This window comes from Rhynchophorus ferrugineus, unplaced genomic scaffold (assembly GCF_030347505.1).
Source record: "Rhynchophorus ferrugineus isolate W39M unplaced genomic scaffold, kcgeb_rfMv2 rfM3, whole genome shotgun sequence".
Classification (NCBI taxonomy): domain Eukaryota; kingdom Metazoa; phylum Arthropoda; class Insecta; order Coleoptera; family Curculionidae; genus Rhynchophorus; species Rhynchophorus ferrugineus.
This window is the reverse complement of record NW_027472582.1, coordinates 70,253,593-70,277,087: the sequence shown is the minus strand read 5'-3', so window position 1 is coordinate 70,277,087 and position 23,495 is coordinate 70,253,593. Positions and strand designations below refer to the sequence as shown.

Sequence of the window (23,495 nt, the reverse complement as noted above, 5' to 3'; positions counted from 1 at the left end):
ATAGCAACAACGGTAAATATCTCGGAATGAATCTCGATGCAAAACTTCGCTGGATAAAGAAGAAAAGTTAAGAACTGGAATTGAAATATAGGAAAATGTACTGGCTAATTGGAACAAAAACACAATTGTCAGTACATAATAAATTGCTATTATATAAGCAAATACTGAAACCTATATGGACATACGGAGTTCAATTATGGAGATGTTTTGCAAAGAGTAATATAAATAGAATACAAATTTTTCAGAACAAAGTCCTGAGAGGTATTATGGGTGCACCCAAATACTATAAAACTGATTACATACATCGAGACCTTCAGATACCCACACTCAGTCAAGAAATCAAGAGAATTGCAAGGGGACACGGGGAAAGACTCCATTCTCATAAGAATATTGAATATTGCAGCTTTTGGATACCACCAGAACAGGACACACACTCAAAAGAATCAAACCATCTTGTGTAGTGTTGTGTAGTGAGGTGCATATATTTAAAAAATCAGCAGTGACATGTATAAACTTTATTTCAACAGAGACTGAGATAGGCCCGATGTTTCCTCCTAGTTATATACCTAGTTTTAAGTTATCATAAAGACGAATTGTAGGTTAGGCGGAAACGACTAGTAACAATGTAATAATTAAATAATAATTTATTTGATGACAATATTCGACGTACCTTTACATAAAGTACATATTATAATATAGAATAGTTCACGCAGAAAACAAAATAGGAGACTAAATCTGGTGAATAGAGCAGATATTGCAATAGTTCGTACTATAATTCGCTGGATTTTCGCGGGATTTGAGTTATGTACAAGAGTACGTTGCCTGAATGAATAATAATTTTCTTTCTTCTGTTAACCATGTCTTTTAAAAAAACGTTTATATTAACCTTATATTTACCATTATTTGTTTATATTTGCCTTTTAAAAAAAAACCTGAATCGGACGCTAAAACAGCAACTCCATGGTATAGTTAAATCGTAATAACAAAAATATAATATTAAAAGTGAATAATCCCATTAATAGCCTACAAATAAATTTAAATCCATCGCAATTAAAAGAACAATTACCACTATTTTCAACTATATCAGTTAAAATAATTTTAAAAACAATTCCCGTATGACAAAAAAATCTGATTATTTTTAATTCCATTTTAAGAGTCCCCCGTGTAAAGTGGAAATCTCCATTCGCGACTCTTAAAATAGCTGCGGGCCTTTTTAAACGAACGAACTATTTGGGAATGAAAGTAATTCAGCAAATTCTAGAGCAACATGAAAACGATTTGCCAGCTCTAGCTTTGTTTCTTTTTGTATCCACAATAAATCGTAACAGTACTCGGGGTAGTGAAACAGAGTTTATGCGCTCATTAATGTTGAAGCCGATATATAAAAGTAAAAGATATACAACCTTGCTTCCACCATTTTTTATAGCCAGCTTTAGTGGTGAGTAGTAGTCGAAATAAACAAAGCATTGATATCATGATATGGGTATAAAGTCGTCCTCAAATAAGAATATCTGTTTATCGAGTCAAGTTCTCGTCACTTTTAGAAAACAGTATGTTTCAATATAAATAAATCAACAATGGAGGCTCTTTTATAATACCCACATACTTATATAGCTTTATATAGCTTCAGCAGATAGGAATCAAGCTTTAAAAATGATGATTTTACGATGAAAGCAAAAAAAAACATTATCCAACAGAAAACCGATAAAAAAACATGATAGGAGATCGCTGTAGGAACTGATGTCTCAGAAAACCGGCGGTTTTGGAAGCAGAAACATAATAAAATGACTGTGCAATATTCCCCAGATATTTCTTCTTCTGAATATTATTATATTCAATTAGTAACTCATAACCTGGCTCACCAGTCCTTCTAGTCTCGTTAGGAGTTAAAAAATTGGACCGTTTTAAACGACGATATGTATTACAGAGTGTACCAAATGACCTGAGAATATTTTGGCCAGCAATAATAGCAAATAAGCGACTTTGAATTATAATTGTAAACCCAGTTTGTTTTTTCGAAACACTAATGAAAGTATTCATCACTATTGAACTTATATTATAATACTTATATATTATATAAGTTTAATTTTAAATAAACACTCTAACTTTAATTAAGTTGCTAAGATTAATTTGTTATTTAATTCAAAAGGAATTTTAAACGAATGTGTTTACGTTAATGAATTAAAATATTAAAAATTATTTAAAGACAAGTTTATACTGAAAAATTCACAATAAACAAAAAACAGTTGTTGATCAAAATTACTATTCTTCTTTGTAAAGATGAAAATCTTCACAAATCAATGTGTAAAATTATGTTTTTCGTCAAAAGCACGTACACAAGTCAATAATTTGTACCCGCACTAATTGAGAAGTATATAAAAATCTTACAATGACGATAATGATATATAATCCTTTAAAACTAAGTCACATATATAATATACTTCATTTGCAGATTTACCGCAACATATTTCTTCATTTAAATATTATAAAAAATCAAAAATTATATTAAGCTTCTTCAATTCATTGAAAATTCTGAACCGCTAAAATTGGATTGGTATTGGCAAAAGAAGATACAGTCGACAATTCCAGATAATATTGTTAGAAATGACAGCTCCCTAGATCTGTTTAAAACCGCGCATAATTATTTAATGGTCATCTTCAAACTTAATTCCAGAAAATATATTAAAAAAACTTCACTTAAAATAAAACCTTCATTTTATCTTTTGAAATAGACCAATAATTATGAGGGGAAGAATCGCCACAAATCAACACCCAAAAGTATTTGTTCTCAGTCAAACATGTAAGACATTCATAAGGCAAAAATAAGCATATAAGATTCTTACAAGTTATCAACTGAAGTATCCCTAGTCTATCTTATTCTATATACCATATGCATTTTAGTAGAAACATTGTATTTTGAATAACTGAAAGTGACAAAAGTACTATCGACACTTCAGCAAATATTATTAGAGGTGAAAACTCTGTAGACCAATTTACAACCACGCGCAATCCTTTGGTCTTCTTCTTCTGACTTAATTTGAGAAAAATCCTCTCGCTATTCTTTCTCTTTACATTATTTGTCCATTCGACAAGCCTACACTTTTAAAAACAAAAAATTTTATTTAAAAAATCTCCATCCCTACATGTATAAATATTTACTATAGTTTAATATATAACAATAATAAAATATATCATAAAAATGGACAAGGCAAATAAAGCGAGCAAAACAATATTTCATATTTATTTTAAGGAATCACATAAAAATAAAATATTATAACTCACATAAAATGTTACTTAAAATCCATAATATTATATGTACTTATTTAATAACATTATTCGACGTACCTGTACATAAAGCGCATGTTATGATTTAGAATAGTTACCATAGAAAACAAAAACCTAATCAACATTCAAATATTAGACATAACCTCATAAAATGATTAATTCACAAAATATTTTTTAAAAATACTTTTAATAATAAAAAGTGCATATATACAAAAATATATTTGAATATATATATATATATATATATATATATATATATATATATATATATATATAGATATATATATATATATATATATATATATATATATATATATAGATATATATATATATATATATATATATATATATATATATAGATATATATATATATATATATATATATATATATATATACAAGTAAGAAAAAAAAGTTTATAGACACGAAAACCTAAACAACTACACTGAAGCACTACGTTACCAACTCTAAGACTACTACGATGCATTCAGAACAATCGTACAAACTATGAAGCGACCTGCACTCAACTTAAACCCTAAATAAAGTGTACTAATTGTATTTACCCGTCGAAATAACAAAACCGTTTCTCTTCGACCGCACCAACAATTACGAGGAGAAACCAAAAGTTCCGGACATCACCTACATATTTATGAAACTCGCGTCTCGGGAAACGACGTCAGCTCCTCCGGTCGCAGGCGGCCAACAACCCCTGACAGAGATATCACACGGACTAGTTGAGGTTAAATCTAAAATTTTAGCCCGTCTATCGAAACGGCGAGCCCCGAAGAGGGAAACGGTCCGACGGACAGAGCGAGTTTGCGTGGAGGACTCCGCGTCGGGGACTTTCGAAAGCGTTTCCCTTTTAAAAAGGGAGAACGAAAGGGGCCCGCAACCGTGCATTCCGCGACGGGATTTTTCTTTCAATATTTGATAGACGTCGGACGTCCTGTGGGTACTCGTAGTAGCCCTGGGAGGTGGGGGGAGGTTGCAGAATTTTTGTTCCAAAATTGATTTCAATATTGCATGAGGTCGTTCGTGAATGCATAACGAACGAATCGTCCTTAATTAATCCCCTTGCATTATGAAAAGGGGGTGTGTAAGGTAAATATCAAGTCGAGAAGAAAAAGATACCGTGTTGCGAGTTCTTTTTTATTCACAAATTGTGTTATAATAGCATAAATATGACAGCAATAAGAGAAACAGGAGTCTAGTTCTGGAGATTCCCCGCATGCGCACAACGATTTGAATTTGCAAAGTTGCCAATTCTTGAAAATTGTACGTACATTTGAAGAATATAATTTTTAATTATTTAATTATTACATTGTTACTAATCGTTTCCGACTAACCTACAATTTGTCTTTATGATAAAAGCATTCTAAGCATCCATTTGGCATTTATGATAAGATAAAGCATTGGTCCCAGAGCATACTTCCTCGTGGTACACCTGCTTTAGCTTCTTTTATTGTAGAGTAATTTTGTTCTTGTTTGATTCTAAACATTTTGGTTGTAATGTTGTTTTGGTAAGATTTTCTGTAGTTTATGAATAAGGCCTTCATGCCAAACCTCAACAAAGGTTTGTGCTACATCTAAGAATATAGCTGAGCATACCTTTTTACTTTCGTAGGCTTTTTCAATAGCATCTGTTATTCTGTGGACCTGATCAATTGTTGAATGCTTGTTAATAAACCCAAACTGGTTTGTTGGTATTAGGTTTCTTCTCTCTATGAGAAGAATATAATATAAATAGAATAAATCTAGTATTTATGTTGAGACTCAAGTTAATTTTTTTGGTACATTTTTCGTGTCCTATAATATAAGAAATCCAATATAAAGAACCTTTTATTTCAATTATCTTATAAAATTATACAATATATAATTATTTATCAATAATATTAATATTACAATAACAAACCAAAGTTGTATAGTCTATTCAAAATAACAGTGAACTCACGTCGTTTGAATTGATGACGTCAAAACGTCGCAATGTTGCCGCATCATCTATCGAGTTTTAGTTCATTTTGGCTTAACATACAACAAAATTCTAATATAAATAAAATAATTAAACTGTTAAAAATACAAAATTGGATTATTTAATTTATCTTTGTAACATTGTTCGATAGAAGGGAAGGCGTTGCTTAGTATTTTATTTGATTTTTTTTTTGGTTATTTCTAGTATCATTCGTTGGTGAAGGTGAACCAACATCATGAAACAAAAATCAACATCCATATCTTAATGATATGCGTTATTTTAGGCGTACTGGAAAGACATGACCACACTTTGAAAGACGTCTGTTCCACCATACTTTACAGTACATCTGATGCATATATTACTAAAGGATGTAAAACTACAACTGTAAATTATTCGTATACTTGAAGAGTATAATATATATTATCGAAATCATAAATTAACTTAAAATCTCCCTTCATAGATCTCGCATCTGTTGAATCTGTTCGATATGAAAAAGAACAAGGAAACCCCTCTCTCAATTCATTCAATAATAATAACAAATGCAATTCAAACTGATATGCATTAAGCCTGTATGTAGAATATGTACGTATACATTCGTGACTATATAGATAACAAAATATTTTTTCTTTAAAGTAGAGTAGGTATCCGTAAACTAAGACGTAGCTTATATAACAACAAACATCCTGTATTTTGACCTCATTTATCCATGCTTTAACACTTATTACGTCAGTTTTACATTTTGTAATAGTCGTTTAAAATACTCATATATAAAAAACTAGTGACTGTCAAGAAATACACAAGAAAGATGACAAAGATTTCATAACCTTTATTTCTTTTTCGTATCTCAATGCAAATATAAATTAACAGCGACTTTGAACTACGATGGGTACTGATTTTGAGTAGTGACTATTTCTAGATCGTAATCTTCCAAATTTCCGCATGATTTGGCAACGTTACATTTATATATTATATAAAATAAATCATATTGTCTTCCTTTTCAAATGACGGTACGTTGTTTTCTACTCAATCGAGTCAAAACAACAAAAAATCTAGAATATTTGGGTTTTATGCCGCATTCCAAATTTCCAATATTCCAGAAAGTAGAAGCCAAAAGTATAATTTGATATCCTTTATGTGAGCACACCTTATCATTCGTGAATTAGACTCTTGTTGGATTTTGGTGAAAGAATGACATTCCAGTTTAGTTTGGTTATAATTTCTTTTACTTAGTAAAAAGGCATTTCGTTAACTTCATAGAGTTATAAATTTACGCAATATTATCCCTTATATTATTAGTTTAATGGTTATTTTGAAATTAATTTATCTAGAGCTACTCTACTGCTCAATGAATTCATCAGATGCATATATATTAATATTTTACTCATTAATAAGGACTCAAATCGCGATCATAGTGTTAGATAAATTCATAGTCAGCATTGACGATTTGATGAAAAAAATTGTATAAAAATGTTTGTAGCTTCTATAACTTTTTAAAACGCTTATACAAAATAGATATATGTGTCTCATATGTAAAAATATATATAATGGATATAACTGACTAAAAGTTACACAATTGATTTGATAGCTCCATTCAACTTCTCCATAACATTATATTAAACGCGAAAAATATAGTACTAGAAAACTTTTATTCAACCTTTAAGTCCAAAATACAGGCAAAAATGCAAGTACATTTTCTAATGTCAGTTCAAAAAATACTGAGGAAATATCAATCATTATCAATCAAAATGTGGATAAATATTATTACTGATCACTCAGTTTCTAATCTAATTAATTTTCCAATTCTAAAGTATGACTAATTAGCTACTTAAAAACTCAAACAATAATCCGAAATAATCTAATTTTAATTACCATTAAAACTGTATTTATAAAGATAACAATTTCGTTAAAAAATAACAAAAGTGTTTTTTAATCACCATTTTTAAATAAAATAACATTTTCTTAACAATAACTAGTTTTATAGACTCATTTTGTTTAACATCCACTAGACTAAGAATAATCTATCGAATCTCTTTACAGGAAGCAAGTAAAATATTTTAATTTCAAAGTATTGACATCATTAATTATCTCAAATAATAAGATGGAAAATTGGAACGTAGCTTAAAAAGCGCCTGTCAGTTATCAAACGAGTATCTAACCTCAAATTCGCGTTTGACCTTTTGTCAACATGTCGATATCCAAATTTAGCAAGAAACCTTTAACTAAGTAGTTTTTTTAATTAAACATAGTTATATTTATTACTGATATTTTAGGTAAGTTACTTTTTTTTTAATATCGGTTGATACTCTGCCAAATTGCAATCGTTATCGTTTGCTAATGATTTGCCCATATTAAGTTCTTTATCTGAAGGGCAAAACAGCAGATTTATTATGTTTAAGGACTTAGGCGTTAATTATAACTTAAGGTATTACTCTCTCATTAATTGTCATTGATGTTTACTGTATTAACGTATTGATTGTTTTTCAGTGTGTTTCCAATAAAAGTAATTTTTTTAACTATATTATTTACATACGGAATATATATATATATATATATATATATATATATATATATATATATATATATATATATATATATATATTCTATAATTTATTGAATTTACATTATCATATAGCATATCAACCAAAAAATACTGGGAAGATAATCTTAAAATAACATTTTATTAGTCTCTGGTGATAGAAACACTTTATCTGATATTATGTCTAATATTACATATATAAAACATAGCAATTAGTTTGTCAAGCTCTAATCAGCATATACCGACATTAATTGTGTCTTTTGCATTTTAGGTTTAAGTATTTCACAATAACAAATTATGTAATATAAAACAGAAAAGCAAAATTTGCAGTTGTATATTGTAAGTATTAGAATTATTGCAAATTGTTATTTATCAATATTTTAATTGTTATTATTAACATTTTTATATAATAGCTTAATAAATATACAAATATAATATGCTTATATATTAGACTTGTCAATTTTCATTGCAGTTTAATATTAACATACTAGAAACGATATTTAGTTAATTAACTATTAATATTTACTATATTTATTAATCATTACACTACATAATGTTTACTTAGGATTTAGCATTATTTATATCAAAATGTATAATTGTTATATGATTAACATTGAACATTTGTTTTTAGTTTATATTATTAAATCTAGAAGAATAGGAAGATAAAATACTAGTTTCAAAATGAGAGTTGTTGCTTTAGTCAGTGGTGGTAAAGATAGCACATTTAATATGATGCAGTGCATAGCTGCAGGTCATGATATAGTAGCTTTAGCAAATTTAGTTCCTTACAATAAGTCAGAAATAGATAGTTACATGTACCAAAGTGTAGGTAAGTAGTTTATATAAAATTTTTTATATTAATTACATATTTCTATCAATTATCATGTATTTACTAACTTTATTATTCACTTACCTAAGGTCATGAGGCTATAGATTTAATTGCCCAAGCTATTGATTTGCCAATTTACAAGAAATTTACGTATGGTCTTTCCCAAGAGAAAGGTAGAACTTATGATCCATGTGAAAATGATGAAGTTGAAGATCTATACAATTTATTGTTAGAAATAAAGAATGAAATTGATTTTGAGGGTGTATCTGTTGGAGCGATTTTAAGTGATTATCAGAGAGTCAGGGTGGAAAATGTGTAAGTTTTGAAATTGAGTAATACTAAGACCAAAACAATAGGACTACTCAAAAATATATAGAATAATAATATAAATATAAAGTACATATTGTTGTATTAATAATTGTAGATGCCTGCGATTAAATGTAACTCCATTGGCCTATTTGTGGCAACGAAACCAAGAAGATTTGCTTGATGATATAATCAAATGTGAAGTGGATGCAATTGTAATTAAAGTTGCTGCTCTGGGTTTAGAACCGAAAAAACACTTGGGCCGTAGTTTGAGTCTGTTGCAACCTCATTTGTTAGCCATGCATGAAAAATATGGATTAAATGTTTGTGGAGAAGGAGGAGAATATGAAACACTAACTTTAGATTGTCCTTTGTTCAAAAGCCGGATTGTAGTGTAATTAACAATAAATCTCATTAAATTAAATCACACTGAAAGGTAATTACTTTACTTGTAGTGATGAATTTGAAATAATAATGCACCAGGATGATCCCATAGCACCAGTGGGTTACCTAAAGTTCAACAAGTTATCTTTAGAATTTAAACTCCCAGCTTTAGATCTAGAGAGTAGATTAGAAGGCCTGCCCTTAAAAAATAGCTTTGAATATATTTCCAATGATAACGAAGATTCCCTAGAATTAAATAATGAAGAACAAGGTTAGTATTCTACTCTAAATTAATACCGATTCCGTTTCACCAGCCAAATTTTAAAACTATTTCAGATTTTGAAGAAAATGATCTATCAGCTGATAGTGAAGTACCTGAAATTAATGTTAAGTCAATTTTAATGCAACAACCCAATTTTGGAATCAGTAAGGAAGGTTGGCTGTGGATTGGCGGAATCCAAGGTGAATCTAGTAATCCTGGAGATGCCTTGGAAGAAGCAATCAGTAAAATAAAGTGTAGGTATGCATTACACTAGCTAGTGTATCCAATAAAAATCTTGAAAACTATAAATGAACATAATGTCTCAGCTTTATAAAGAAAAAAAAAATTTAAATCGCTTCAGACAACAATAAAAAGTTGCAGCCTTGTTCATTTTTTATATTATACTTTTCCTAAATGTGAACATATATTGTGCAGCTAAGATACTTTGACATCATTGAATAATTGATTAGAATCAAAACTATGCCAAGGACAGGCTTTCTCGTGACTTGAAACCAACAGGTGAACTATTGGCAATAATTGAAGATACGTTAATTGACTAATAGCAGTTGACGTTTGCCAACAGTTACAGTATCAGCAGTTTATTTCTTTGCTGATATAGTTGAAGACTATTTGGTTTGCTAGTGAGCTGAAAGTTTGGGAGGAATTTTGTGAATGGTACTATCACGAATTAACGCTCTATCAAAATATTAAAGTATTTGTCCCGACGGAATTGGGTTTTTTCTATTATCATTAGGTTTTCATTCTAAACTTTATCAAAAACTTGTATGACGTCTAGAAAGACCTAGATATAGTTTCTTAATTAATTAATCAATTTTCATTAGTCTGAGTGGATTTATTAAACTGATGACGAATTGTTCTTTCAGCAATCTTGGACATATAAACCGATTGGTTTATAATCTGCAGCCGTGCAAGTTAGCTCCTTGTTTTCGGATTCACGACGATATCAAATTCCGCAATCTCTTATTGAGGTTATCTGGGAAACCGCTTTGGTCTTGTATCTTGGAATCAAGGTTAGTCAGGAGCTGATTGGGCTTGTCTATTGCATAGTTCCAGATGGTTCACAAATTCAAAGCTTTTTGTGTTCATCAAGATACTTTGCTTCAGCGATGAATGCTTTGAGTTCGGCGCTCCTCTATATTTTTATCGCTTTTTCGTGAAAGAATTTGTCTTTGCTTTTGAAATAGGCGTTTCATCTTTGGCTAGTAGTCGCTGGTGACCAGATCTGGATGATACGGAGGGGTGCAAAGCAATTCGTTCACATTGGCCATCGATGTTTTTATTGACTGGTGACGCTGTGCGTTGTTCTGACAATGACACATAAAGATGTTTCACTAAACTTTTGAATTGATCGCTGGATTACTTCTTCGTTTCATTTGAAGGTTGGAACTATTAAGTTTGGTTTAGGCAATTACGTCATTAGAAAATTAACAAATGATGTGTTATTAACTAAACGAAATGTGCCTCGAAATATTCCGTGAATATGTTGTCCAAGGCCGCCCTAGATTCAAATTGTTCTCAACTCAGCATTTACTGAAACATATAAAGTGAGCTTTTCCTTACCAATTTTATGAGGTAAGAAATATTGAACAGTAAAAACATGGTTTACTGTACAAACCATAGTACAGATAGGGTTTCATTTCATGTTCGCATCATCATATTTTCCACGATTAAGCCTTTAAGGGAATGGGAAATCCACCTCTAGATGTTGGCCATCCTAGGGGATATTATGTAGTTTATTTATAAAATTTATCTTAAAACTTTAAGTATGTCGAGGTAAACATTGTTCAATAGAAGGGAAGGTGTTACTTAGTATTTTATTTGATTTTTTTTTGGTTATTTCTAGTATCATTCGTTGGTGAAGAAGGATGCTAACCAACATCATGAAACAAAAATCAACATCCATATCTTAATGATATGCGTTATTTTAGGCGTACTGGAAAGACACGACCACACTTTGAAAGACGTCTGTTCCATCATAATGTATATAAGTGATATGTCCCAATATGTTGAGTTGAACGAGAAATATATTAAAGCTTTTAATCATGTTAATCCCCCTACAAGAGCATGTGTTCAAGTGCCTATAGGATATCCTGTACAGATCGAAGCTTTATCGTGGAAGAATGTATCTGATATTTCTGGTGACGCAGACATAGATAGGTGAGTGATTTTAAAATAATCTCGGTTTATATTTACGTTACTTATATACAGACACACGATGCATGTGCAGAGTATCTCGCATTGGGCCCCATGCAACATCGGTCCTTACAGCCAAGCAGTTAAAATTGGCGAATTTATTCATCTTGCCGGTCAGATAGCTTTAGTTCCAGGAAACATGCAGTTGGTAACTGAAGGTATCAAAGCTCAGTGTAAACTAGTCGTTCGACATGTTGGAAGGCTGTTAAATGCTATTGATAATAATGTTAATCTAAGGGATGTAGTACAGGTAAATATTCTGAAGATAATATGGTTTTATTTTTGATGATCCTCTTTGAATTTTGCAGGGTATTTGTTATGTTACTCATCATAGTTATATCGAACCAGCGAGAAAGTATTGGGAAGCGAAAACGAAAAATGCCATCGTCGAGTATGTTGTTGTCACCGGTCTGCCCAGATCTGCAGCCATTGAATGGCAAGTCTGGGCTCATCGTCATAACAATCAATTTGAATGTATGTATATTTGATGAAGTGAGTTTAGGGCAATGTTATACATATATTGTTTAAATTACAGATGAAGAACGGGGAAAATGTATCGATAATTACTCGATTTCCTTATACAGACGGGTGAATTACGATAACAACGTGGCTGCCATTGTTTGCCGAGTAGAATCAGCCGATAAATCTCAGACGTTCGAAGACAACATATTCTCGGAGGCGTTAACTTATTCCATTGAAAAACTGAAACAGGGCCACGAGAACGATTCCACGCCCGTCTATAATTTGAAGATATTTTATTCGGTGCTTAAAGTAACAGAACCAAACAGTCTCTTGAGCATGATGGAGAGCTTCGTCGACAGCACGACCTTAGTCTACAATTTTATACCGGTGGTAAACTTGAAGAACCAGAATACTTTTTTGTCAATTTGCGGCATTCGGAATCAGTGATATTTTTTTGAAAATTAATGGCAACTCAAGTTGTAGGTATTTGTTATATTTTATTTTAATAAATATTATTAAAAAAACTGTGGTGTTATTTTGTTCATAATTTAATAACTCTTTTGAGAAATAATCAAGAAACCAAAAAAAAGTTTGTTTCATAAGTTGAGACAATGGCTCCAGATGCATATTTATCACACACTAGAACTTCAATTAAGACACTTCAGAATGATATTATCAGAAAATTAACACAAGCTCATCAATTAAAATGACTCATTGATTGGTTAGTGTTTAACACCACATTATAGATTAAGTGTGTGTTTTTATTCAGCTGAAAAAACTTCGGACTTTCCAGTGATGAAGCTCAGTTTTCAAGGTACTATAGCCTAATAGAAGTATAGAGTTTGTCAATCAGAAATGTTTAGATATTATATCACTGAAGTAAACTTGTAAAAAATATAATAAAGTTAGATTATTTATAAAACAACATAGTGGAGCTAGGCACATATTTAACTTAAATTATAGTATATGAAAAAGCACTGGATTAAAGTATTATTTCATTTTTAAATATACAGGCTTTGATGTTCCTCCAACTTATTGGAAAGTAAATCTTGTGCAATGTGAGATGTCGATGTTAATTTATTCAGAAATTTCTGTCATTTAACGCTTCTTAGATTTAATCTAATTGGAGTAAGATTTATGTACATGTATTCAGACCATCAATGTCACTCAACCATTCATACTTTCTTCAAAAATCTATTAGAATTTCTCTAGGGAACACTTCTAACTGTGGAGCTTGATCTCTGAAATTTTAAGTAAAATGTTAAATGATACCATGCCGCGTTATAAAATTAATTTCCAGTTCAGAGAAATCTCCAATTTATGTACAAATTATAGAAGGTAAAATAATGATATTATGATATAAAAACAAAGTGAGCTGACTCTCTAAAACAATTGTTTAAATAAAATTCTTTAATGTGTTTGACTCTGTTGGTTTTTTTTTTGGAAACAATTTCAATCGAATTTTGCTATGTATTGTCCATCGTTTATAAATCGTGCATTCATTGTTTGTAGTGTATCAATTATTTTTATAGCACCTAATCAAATTTTCAATATTTGAAGAGTGAAAATATCTATTTCTCATAGGGGTGCCAACATAAGTGTCAAGGTTTTCAAGACAAATGTCAAATTTATTATTTTTTAAATATTAAAATGTCAATTTATAATTGTTTGATATAATAGATTATATTATTCTTAATTATAAATGTAATAAAAATAATGTATGTTATATGGGAAAAATATAACTGGTGAGTTAAACATTTCTTAATGTCAAGTAAGAAACAAAAACTCAGTTGTCCTAGTATTATTAGAAATATTACGATATTATATGTATTAAATAATTTAAATGAAGATGTGATGATAAAACATCAATAAATATCGATAAATACAAATAGTTGTTGAGGGTCAAATAAGAGAGAAATAAATCAAAAGCACCTAATGTGAAATGTTTATTTCTGAAATTCTAAAACAATTATTCTTTAATGCAATACAATATATAATAAAAATATTTTAAATAAAAAGGAACCTGAAGTCACAATCTAGACCTATTTATATATTAAAACAATTTTTACATGAAATATCAAACTCCATAGGGTCTGTGTTATACATTATATACATATTTGATATATCTTATATACAATTAAAATTATAAATAAATAAACAATATAATATGACTTCAGTTTTAAAAATACATATATATGTGAAATCTTCCGGTGGGATTGATGCAGAAAATTATAGTTATTGCTTGACGAGACATTTTCTGTATCAATTCGACTCGTTCAAAGAACCTTAAGAAACGGCTATAAAACTGTATCTAAAAATCTAAACTGTTAAATAAAAAATTGCTACGCAAATATACTTCGAGTAACGTAACGATTAATGTTAAATAAGAGACTGTGTAAAGTAATATTGTACAAAGGTGAGGTGGCTCAAAAACAGCTCGTGGGATTTTTGGAACCATCTCAGCAATAAGAGTGACTGCCCCCTTGGATTTCTTTATTATTAGTATAACAAATACAGAATCTTATTCTAGCCTACTGAGAGAAGGCAGTAACTCTTATATTCTAATCACAAAATAACACAAACTAATAATTTTGATTCAAGGTTTTCTTCTAATATGATATTAGATTGGAATCTAGGTTATTTTTTGTTTCGGTGAGCATGTAATTATTACTAGAAGTTTATCTAAAAAGAAGAGCCTGTAAACTCGTCCTCCATGTCCCCAAACCCATGGGGTTTCACGCAAAGGAAATGTTTATTGCATCGTTCACAGTTTATCAAACAATTTAAATGTAGTAGTACAATGTGTTTATAATTAGTATAAGAATTAAGTGGTTAGGGAGAAATCATCATCGATTCAATGGACATTTGAGGAAAATGGCGCAAAATTCCACTTATTTCTCGAAATTTGAATGTTATCTAAAATCCATAAGTCTATTTCTAATTATATGTTGTCGATTATTATTTATTGCTGACTATTCTGTCTCTAATTCTTGGTTTCAGCAAAAATAGAACGAATCTAAAACACCCATCTAACGAATAGATTAATTTAAGTATAAAAAATTCTCAAAATTGCAACAGGGCTTCGTTACAGATTTATATAATTGCCAGTCAATTTGCTTCATCGAATTTGTATTGATGCATTAGATCGGAAAAGGAGGGAAATCGTGAAGGAAGTATTTATTGCAAGATGATGAGTAGTTGGGAAAACAAGACATTAAGTATCTCACTCGACTCACTTTCACTGATATTTGGGTAAATTCGTAAAAAATATCAATTAGCTGTAGGTATATGATATTGGACATCCCTGATTTCTGATTACCGTTGTGCTTCTAAAAGAAACGTGAAGTGACGTTCAGCTTCTAACAATTTGAACAGTAACGAATGGAAACAAGAGTGTTAGTTTTGTTCCGTTACACTGGACAAATATAACTTTAATGTAATAATAGAAATTCCTTCTTGAACACCATGAGGCTGTTTTTCCGAATTTCGATAGGGTTCGTAGACTAGCACCACATTTATTAACTGCTCCGCAAGTTCCATACCATACTAACATATGCGACTAGAAATATTTTAACAAAAAAATCATGTAGCTGGTATTTTTGTAAACTGTTTCGAGAATGCTTGACTAACCGTTTGGCGTGACTCCGATCACGGTGTACTTGCCGCACAAAATTGGTACCACAACTCTAATCCGGTTCCGATTCCTACGTAGACTTCACCCAAACGGCGGGCACCCACTGGGGTTCCCTCTCCAAACTGTTGATTTCGCAAAGTAAGTCGTGGTACGCCCTTTCCGTGTCGTTGTTAATTATAATCATATCGAAGAAATGTCCATATTTGTTCTCCATCTCTCGGGCTTTATCAATAATATCCACTAAATCTTCTTCCTAAAATAAATGCAAAATATATTAATAAAACTATACCAAAATATTACTGAACTACACTGGATTGTATTAAAAATTCTACGTATGCCACTATTAATAGTTGTTTGCCTATTTTTTTGCTAAAAATATGTATAATCCTGAAATATCATTATATTTAGATCATTTGATTTAACATACATAGTTGTTTTTTATGTTATATTCTAGTAGTTTCAAGGTGGCTTTAAATTATAATAGTTACGTTGTCATGGTAACTGTTACCTATGTCCATATTAAATCTAATTTAATCATAGAGAAATAGAGATTTAATTTTATATGAAATTTTGGGAAAATATTTCGCGACGTCCAACATCTAGATGTCGCTACGTTTAATTATTACTTGCTTTAATCACTACGCTATAAGCTGCGACAGGATCTGATTAATAAGATCTGATCTGGCGATACGTGCCAAGCATTACTAATGAGCCAATCAAATGTCTTCACAGTAAAATATTTTTCTTACAGATGCCTATGATGGAGGCACAAAGGTATGTAGGTTTCTAAGCTATTTGTTTTATTTGATTCATAGATTTTGCCATGTCAGTAATGTCAGAGGAATTTTACATATATTTTGTTTTAAATGCAATTGTGATATGCAGTGAAGTGATTTATTAAATGTTATTAAACATTTTTTTTTCCGAAATTAAACTGTCGATGAAACGTGACATCAGGATCTCCCGTGCCTCACCTGCATGGCAAATTTTATTAAAGAACCAATCAAATGTCTTCACATCAATTATTTTCTTTGCAAGTGTCTATAATTGACTAATTATAGACAGAATTAGAATTAGAATAGAATTATTGAGATTTAAATTGACTAATCAAATTACCTAAATGGGCGATTATAACCCCATCTAGAAATTGGACGCAGCGAAACTTTTCTCCACAAACCCCTGTTGAGTTTTCTCTCTATTGCTGTTTATGGTAATAATTACCATTCTAATTTAATTCAGTTTGTGTTGTGGGGCGTTTAAAAGTAAAAATAATGTAATAAATTTAAGATTATATATGTACGATAATTTTTCCCTTGCTATTTATTTTCACTCATTTATTTTCAAATGTGTCAAATATTTAAATGTCAAATTATAGTATTAGTAAGTGAAACGTATTATTTACGGTAAGGTTATTTTATTTTGGAAATTATTATTAGTTGTATGCCTTTCCTCGCTAAATGTATGTTCATTAAAAAATAACTACTTACTTTATAAGATTCTCCTAGTCTATCCTTCTTTATTTTTAAGTTTTCTAGATTGGGTGGCGCCACAAACACTACGTACGGTTTTAGATCTGACGTTCTCAGTATTTTCAGACTTTGCGGATGAAGATTAAGAACGCAGATCTTTCCGGATATAACAACCGACCGTATGGCATCCAGGGACGTTCCGTAGTAAGCCTTTTCGTATTCCCCGTGTTCCACGAACTTCCTCGATAAAATGTCAGCCTCAAACTGACCCCTGCTGATGAAGTGATAGTCCTGCCCATCGACCTCGCTCTCTTTTCTGGGTCTTGACGTATCTAAAAAAATGGCTGTTTTAGTATTGAATGGTGGGTGGCGATTTTGAATTGACTTACGAGGTATAGCTGCTGCGAAACGTTCGGAGTTCTCCATTAGCCTCTTTCTTAATTCATGCCGGCCTATATCAGGAGGGCCAATTAGTACTATAGGTCGCTTTTTATCCGCCCTTGGATAATATAAAGAGACTTCTTCGTACGTCAATATTTCTTCGGTATCATAATCGTCATTTGAATACATCGGATAACCTCCTAATATAAACAAATATGTTAGAATCATACCTTCATGTTTATATAATTATGTTTTATCTTGTTTGGACAGCTCGAATATTTTGACATTTTTTAATAATCTTCAATTTTGGATTATCTAATTAAAACTGAATTTGAGGTTCTCATTTGCATACATAAAAATGTATACCATTATTCAAGTAGAACCTAAAATTTCTGTTATTAAGAAAGGTTTATTATCACAAAGGTGCTGTCAATTTAGAACAATGACAGAATGTCAAATTCTGACATTTGACTTTTAGTTATATTTAGATTATGTAACAATTTGTTCTTAATTTTATTTAAGGCTTTTAAAGTTATCGAGTTACAAAAATTATTTTTTTCAATATGTTTGACGTTTTTAATACTGTAAACAAAAGGGGTGTACTGATACTCCCTGTTAAAATTGTACTTATTATGTTAAATGTGCTGTCAATTTAGAACGATTCGGCATTAAAATCTGAAGTTACAGATAATAAAAACTGTATACAGAGTTGCCAGCTCTGTTATAATTTCCGCAAATCTCCCGAAGTTTGTATTGTTATTTCATAAAAAATAATATGAATGCAGAATGGAATCAGAAAAAATGTTCATTAAATGTTTACATACTAATGAAGATGCCTGCTGAGCGCTAGTTGATTATTACTACATCAAAACATACCTTCGTCATAAGCTCCTTTCTTCTTTTTTTTCTTGGACGTAGTGCCGCACAGTAACGTAGACGACTTTTTACTTGGTTTCGTCATACGCTCTTCGGTTGCTAAGCGCACGCTTTCTCTTTGGTGCTGAAATGACAGTGACGGAATAAGACCCGCTAACGTTTGATCCTCTTCTCCTTCTCTGTATGCTTGCCACCTAAAGATTTCATAAATTGATTTTAGTAGTGACAAACAGATTAGAGGGCGCTACGAGTTCCTAACAATGTGAATATTGAATAGAAACAAAAATAGGCATTTTTAATTAGTTAAATGAATGTCAAATTGTATTTTATTGTTGTATTCAACAATATCATGTAGAAAAACATCTGTTGAAGTGTTTTGAGCTTATGAATAAAGTGATATTCATTATAAAAATTGAAGAAATAACTAGATTGCTTTGGTACACTTACCAGTTGGTGTCTTCTTGACTGATGACATGTAAGACGTCTCCTTTTCTGAAACTGATGCCGAGCTCTCGACATGGTATGTACATATCGTCCTCCGGGTCATAATCAAATAAGGCTCTTACGTGAAGAACCATATCCCGCGACATATGAGTCCTGTAATTGATACTAAATTACGATAAATTATCTTTTCCGTTTTTTTTGGATATAAATCAATTCAGAATCATGAAAAGTCGTTTATAATACCTTGACTGAGACGCTGGAATAATAAGAATCGTCAAGGATCCCTCCATATCCTTGAGAATATCACAGACTGCATTTACGCTTTTGCCGCGCATTTCAATGCCATTTACTTCCAAGATTTCATCTCCCTCGTGCAAAAGGCCGCTTTTCTCGGCAGCGCCCCCTCTGACAACTCGGCCTATGAAAAATAATGGCATTAGATATTAATTATTAATCAGGTTAAGGCCAATTCAGTATTGGAAGAAATTCTAACTTAGAAATACCGGTCAATAGAGGCGGTGATATCAAGAATTAACTAAACTTCAAATTTTAAACCTCTTGAACATTGGTTCACAATTATTGGATCATTATGTCATTGTGTCGCTAACTTGTTAAACCGAAAAAATGGCTGTATCACAGACAGATGGATGCAATAACATAAAAACCAAGATAAAATCTAGATAAAAGCAATAAAAGTATTTGAATTAATGAATTTCCTGAAGAATAACAAGTCAACATTTATGCAACCGGCAGTCAATAATTGGGTCCATACAGTGAAAGAGTTAGATTTGGTTAAAATTAAAAAATAAGAGGTTGAAATTTTTGTCGATAAAAAATTTTAATTATGATTTACTGCAATTCTTCTTCGGGGATTCTAAAATAAAGTACTAAAGCAACTGACTACTAAGTAAGTCTAATGAAGCAATTAACGATATATCTTTAGAAGTAGTTACTTTCAGTGATGTATTGTTGGTACTCGGGTAACTTCGGCACTTTTCGCATCATTTTGCGATGTTGCCAGTTACTAGCAATCCAAACGAGTTAGAATACTCAGTGAAATGCTGTCATTTATGTTTAGGTATTGAAACTGGCAAAAAAATCTAGTATCACTGGCTTGTTTATAACTGATATGAAGCTACTATTTAAATTGATTAGTTGTAAAGTATTTTCTTTTCAGTTTATTGTTATTTCACATATATGGTTATATTGCCTGAGTTTATTAATTAGAAACTTATTGATTTGGATATACCATTTGTATTGTTTTTATTTACTTATTTTAGATACGTTGGTAAGTATTATAGCGTTGTTTGTTCTTGTAGCATTCAAGATTGTACCATTATTATCGTACATGTGTTTTTTTCGTTTGTTTCTATAAAAAAACTATTTTAAAAATGAATATTTTTATAAAAAGTTATTCACATTTGGACTATAAATTCGGATATTAAAGAGATATTTGGATTCAGTTGTAAATCCAAGGAAATAATTTACAAGAACTGGCAACATAGCAAAATCGAATTTTAATGAGCATGTCAAGCGTCCCTATGAGCAGGCTCTTGTAAAACCTTTCGCCGGTGTAATTACCCAATACAATATATACTAGTATCCTCTACACTCGCCAATTACTGAATAGTGTATAGTAAAAGTGTATATAAACTCTACAATAAAATTGAGGTTATATAGACCCTTTAATAAAACAGCAAACTCACGTCATCTAAATTTATTACGTGAAAACTTGGCAATGTTGCCGCACCAACTTTGAGTTTTATTTCATTTTAAGTTTGACATATAGCAACATTCTAATTGAAATAAATTATTTAACACATATATTATTGAAGGACTTAAAACAGTTAGTTATACAGTCACAATAGCTTGTAGTTGTTTTATTTTATTTTAGGCGTTATTAATAGATTTCGGCATTTTCAATCACGGTAATCACAAATATTAAGCAGCTACTCGAAATATAACAAAACAAGCAGAGCGCTAAAGCAACGTTTGCTAGTTTACGACTTGCTATCACTAGTGTTTCAAATAATTCTACAGATGGTTTTGAAGATGTGACAATCGGGCGAATCTAACAGGCTGATTCGGTTACATGTTCGGACGCATTAGACAACTCTTTTTAATAAAATAAAATGAGAAGGAAAAATAGTGCCTGATTCTAAAACGAATTTACAATGTGGGATAGGCAACACATTCGACATTGTGATGACGTTAGTTCACTGTTATTTTGAAGAGACTACAGTTCGTCCAGAATATAATTTACTGGAGTAATTTTCTATGTTTCTTTTATACAACAGAATCATAAGAAGCTAATAGGTCAATTGAAATGACCCCGGCCTGACGCATAGATGACGCTACGCTACTAGAATTAAATCCATGTGTTTTTTAGTTAGCCATAACCCTCAAAAGACGCGTGTATAAATTTGACAGCTGTTGGATCATTAGTTTGCGAATTATAGGATTTTGAGTGAAGCAACTATTGTTATTGTGAAAAAAAAAGGATAAAAAGGAATTTCGCGTGTTGATAAAATATTGCTTTTTGAAGGGATAAAATACAGTTGAAGCAAAAACTTGACTTGATGCCGAGTTTTCGGACACTGCCTCAGGAAAATCAACCATCAAGGATTGGTATGCTAAGTTTAGACGTGGTGAAATGAGCACCGAAGACGGTTAACGCAGTGGACGCCCAAAAAAAACATTTAAAAAATCCACAAAATGATTTTGATTGACCATAAATTGAAATTGAATGAAATAGAAGACACTCTAAAGATATCAACTGAACGTGTACATCATATCATTCACGAATATTTGGGTATGAGGAAGCTCTGTGTAAATTCAGTGCCGCGCGAGCTCACTTTGGACCAAAAACATCCTGTTGATGATTCAAAGCAGTGTTTGAAAATGATCAAGCGTAATAAACCCGAGTTTTTGTGTCGATATGTGACAATGGATGAAACATGGCTCCATCATTTCACTCCAAAGTCCAATCGACAGTCATCCAAGTGGACTGCACACGATGAATCCGCTCCAAAGCGTGGGAAAATGCAACAGTCGGCTGGCAAGGTTATGGCGTCTGTACTTTGGGATGCGCATAGAATAATTTTCATTGACTACCTTGAAAAAGAAAGGACCATCACCAGCGACTATTACATAGCGTTAATGGTCAGTTTGAAGGACGAAATCGCCGAAAAACGGCAGCATTTGAAGAAAAGAACGTGCTGCTTCCCCAAGACAATGTACCGTGTCACAAGTCAGTGAAAACGATGGCAGAAATCCATGAATTGGGCTTCCTCATCTACCGTATTCTCCAGATCTGGTCCCCAGCGACTATTTCCTGTTCTCAGATTTCAAAACAATGCTCGCTGGGAAGAAATTTTCGTCAAATGAAAAGGTGATCGGACAAAAATGGTATCGAAAAGTTGGAGCGTTGCTATAATCTGTGCATCACCTTTGAAGAGAATTATGTTGAATAACAAAATTTAATTTTTCCAAGAAAACGTGTTTTACTATGGCCGACCGGGGACTTTTCAATTGACCTGTTACAACTAACTGGACAGATCGTAGAATCGCCATGGATAATACGTTTTTAAAAATATCTAACCCAATGAATAAATATGACGATCAGAAACACTCGCTTAACTAACAAACTGTCATTTGTTACTAATCATGAATGATAATTACCGATAACAACGGCGTCACCCTCATTTCTCACTGTGGCACCTAAAGGTTCAGTCGTTTTCTCTATTCTAATGATTTTTATGTTGTCCTCATTGCTATATCGGCTGTTCGGAATCGGAGAAGGTCCCAATTCCACCTGAGGAGGCGGGGAAGTCGAATCCGGCGGTAGGGTGGAAGCGACTCCATCATGCGCCACCATCAGAGCTTCGAATTCATATCCTGAAAAAGATAACGACGTTAATATTAGATCCAACCAAGAAGGAATCCAAGTTGTTGAATTTCTATCATCAAAGGACATATTTATCTTTCAAAAACTTAACATAACCTTTCTAAATTTAAGTTTACGCTGTTTTTACGTTAATAACAAGAACAATGTTTACATTTTTTCAGATATTAGGTTTTCATGAGTTTAAAAAACGTGCAAACCTGCAGAACAAGTCGAATCTTACAGGCCTATTCCGCTACTACTTGCAATATCCAAGCTATTTGGGAAACTAGTATTTAAACGTATTAAACATTTTATAATAATACCAGATTTCCAGTTTGGTTTTCGAAATCACCATTCAACAATCGATCAAGTGCACAGAGTAACTGCGGCTATTGAAAAAGCGTTTGAGGAAAAGAAATACTGCCCTGCACTATTCCTGGATGTCTCACAAGCTTTTGATCGAGTTTGGCATTTGGGATTAATCTGTAAGATGAGCAAATTGTTACCGCGGAACTATTGTCAATTGCTGGAGTCATATCTTTTCGGAAGAAAATTTAGAG

General features: G+C 31.5%; 3 protein-coding genes across 14 annotated transcripts in view; 1 reads left to right on the top strand and 2 right to left on the bottom strand.

Annotated features, from left to right (window-relative positions):
* Positions 1–3,961, bottom strand: part of LOC143193413 (uncharacterized) — a 91,487-nt gene extending 87,526 nt beyond the window's left edge. Inside the window, exon 1 of the mRNA XM_076399625.1 lies at positions 3,847–3,961. The gene's annotated coding sequence lies outside the window, so the exon portion shown is untranslated. The remainder of the gene's footprint in view (positions 1–3,846) is intronic.
* A 3,427-nt stretch (positions 3,962–7,388) lies between these two features.
* LOC143193898 (uncharacterized) lies at positions 7,389–12,767 on the top strand. 2 transcript variants are annotated; one of them, XM_076400331.1, is made up of 11 exons: positions 7,389–7,522; positions 8,060–8,127; positions 8,420–8,617; positions 8,707–8,932; positions 9,042–9,317; positions 9,379–9,578; positions 9,644–9,823; positions 11,519–11,747; positions 11,799–12,033; positions 12,092–12,257; positions 12,319–12,767. In XM_076400331.1, exons 3-11 carry the CDS (start codon positions 8,470–8,472, stop codon positions 12,690–12,692), a joined length of 2,034 nt encoding a protein of 677 aa, XP_076256446.1. In that variant the 5' UTR covers positions 7,389–7,522; positions 8,060–8,127; positions 8,420–8,469; the 3' UTR covers positions 12,693–12,767. The 2 variants fall into 2 exon arrangements, with proteins under 2 accessions (XP_076256446.1, XP_076256447.1); XM_076400332.1 differs by lacking the exon at positions 7,389–7,522 and adding an exon at positions 7,565–7,674 and having other exon boundaries at positions 12,319–12,764.
* Positions 12,768–14,177: 1,410 nt separating this feature from the next.
* The window catches only part of sdt (MAGUK p55 family member stardust), a 140,553-nt gene continuing 131,235 nt past the window's right edge, over positions 14,178–23,495 (bottom strand). For 4 of the 11 annotated variants that reach the window (XM_076399578.1, XM_076399580.1, XM_076399582.1 and 1 more), the window contains 7 exons: positions 22,731–22,946; positions 19,293–19,467; positions 19,053–19,214; positions 18,606–18,799; positions 17,738–17,929; positions 17,367–17,680; positions 14,178–16,132 (listed from right to left, as the gene is read on the bottom strand). In XM_076399578.1, the coding sequence (XP_076255693.1) occupies positions 15,950–16,132; positions 17,367–17,680; positions 17,738–17,929; positions 18,606–18,799; positions 19,053–19,214; positions 19,293–19,467; positions 22,731–22,946 (1,436 nt within the window). In that variant the 3' untranslated portion in view covers positions 14,178–15,949. The remainder of the gene's footprint in view (positions 16,133–17,366; positions 17,681–17,737; positions 17,930–18,605; positions 18,800–19,052; positions 19,215–19,292; positions 19,468–22,730; positions 22,947–23,495) is intronic. The other 7 variants (XM_076399579.1, XM_076399581.1, XM_076399583.1 and 4 more) reach the window with 3 other exon arrangements.

Excerpts from the sequence above, each read along its gene's own strand:
- LOC143193898 (XM_076400331.1), top strand. The coding sequence starts at position 8,470 with ATGAGAGTTGTTGCTTTAGTCAGTGGTGGTAAAGATAGCACATTTAAT. Across the intron at positions 11,748-11,798 it reads GGTGACGCAGACATAGATAG|ACACACGATGCATGTGCAGA; the intron begins GTGAGTGATTTT and ends ACTTATATACAG. Across the intron at positions 12,034-12,091 it reads ATCTAAGGGATGTAGTACAG|GGTATTTGTTATGTTACTCA; the intron begins GTAAATATTCTG and ends TGAATTTTGCAG.